Raw genomic sequence first — 491 nt, forward strand, 5'->3', positions numbered from 1 at the left:
CCTGAGTGAACAACCCTCGGGGCAGCTGTGCCACTTCTCGTCGCCAAGATATCGCACCTTCACTGCGCCACCGGCACAAGACACAGCCGCGCAGACCCCGTCAATCTTAACAGTCGAGTACTCATCATTCACAACGAGGGAATCAGCGTCCAGGCACCACGAATCGCTCCCAGACGTACTATGGTCTAACGAAGTCGCTAGTGGCTCTTCGCAAGTGAATAACACGGTATCAACAACAGGACAGTAGTCTGTCAGCAACGACTCATCGCCACCCAACATCACGTCCGCAAAGTAGCGGTGCTCCTCAGGAAGACTTTTCTCGTCGTTCGACAGTGAACATATACCAACACCTGTGCGGTCAGATGTGCATCGCATTTTCTTTTCGCTGCAGAACATGTCCGGGTATTTCGTGGCACCGTTCGTCATACACTTCTCCTTTAGCAGGCCGCAGCCGGCGTTACTGCCCCAGCTCATCGGCTCCTCCATCCCCC

General features: G+C 54.8%; 1 protein-coding gene across 1 annotated transcript; it reads right to left on the minus strand.

Annotated features, from left to right (window-relative positions):
• DQ04_25881000 (putative surface protease GP63, putative,metallopeptidase) lies at positions 1-491 on the minus strand (the record flags this gene model as incomplete). The annotated part of the gene is made up of 1 exon (XM_009318304.1): positions 1-491. A coding segment is annotated over one exon (491 nt), but the record flags the coding sequence as incomplete, so codon positions are not given.

This window comes from Trypanosoma grayi, assembly GCF_000691245.1.
Source record: "Trypanosoma grayi strain ANR4 Tgr_2588_V1, whole genome shotgun sequence".
NCBI classification, from domain to species: Eukaryota; Euglenozoa; class Kinetoplastea; order Trypanosomatida; family Trypanosomatidae; genus Trypanosoma; species Trypanosoma grayi.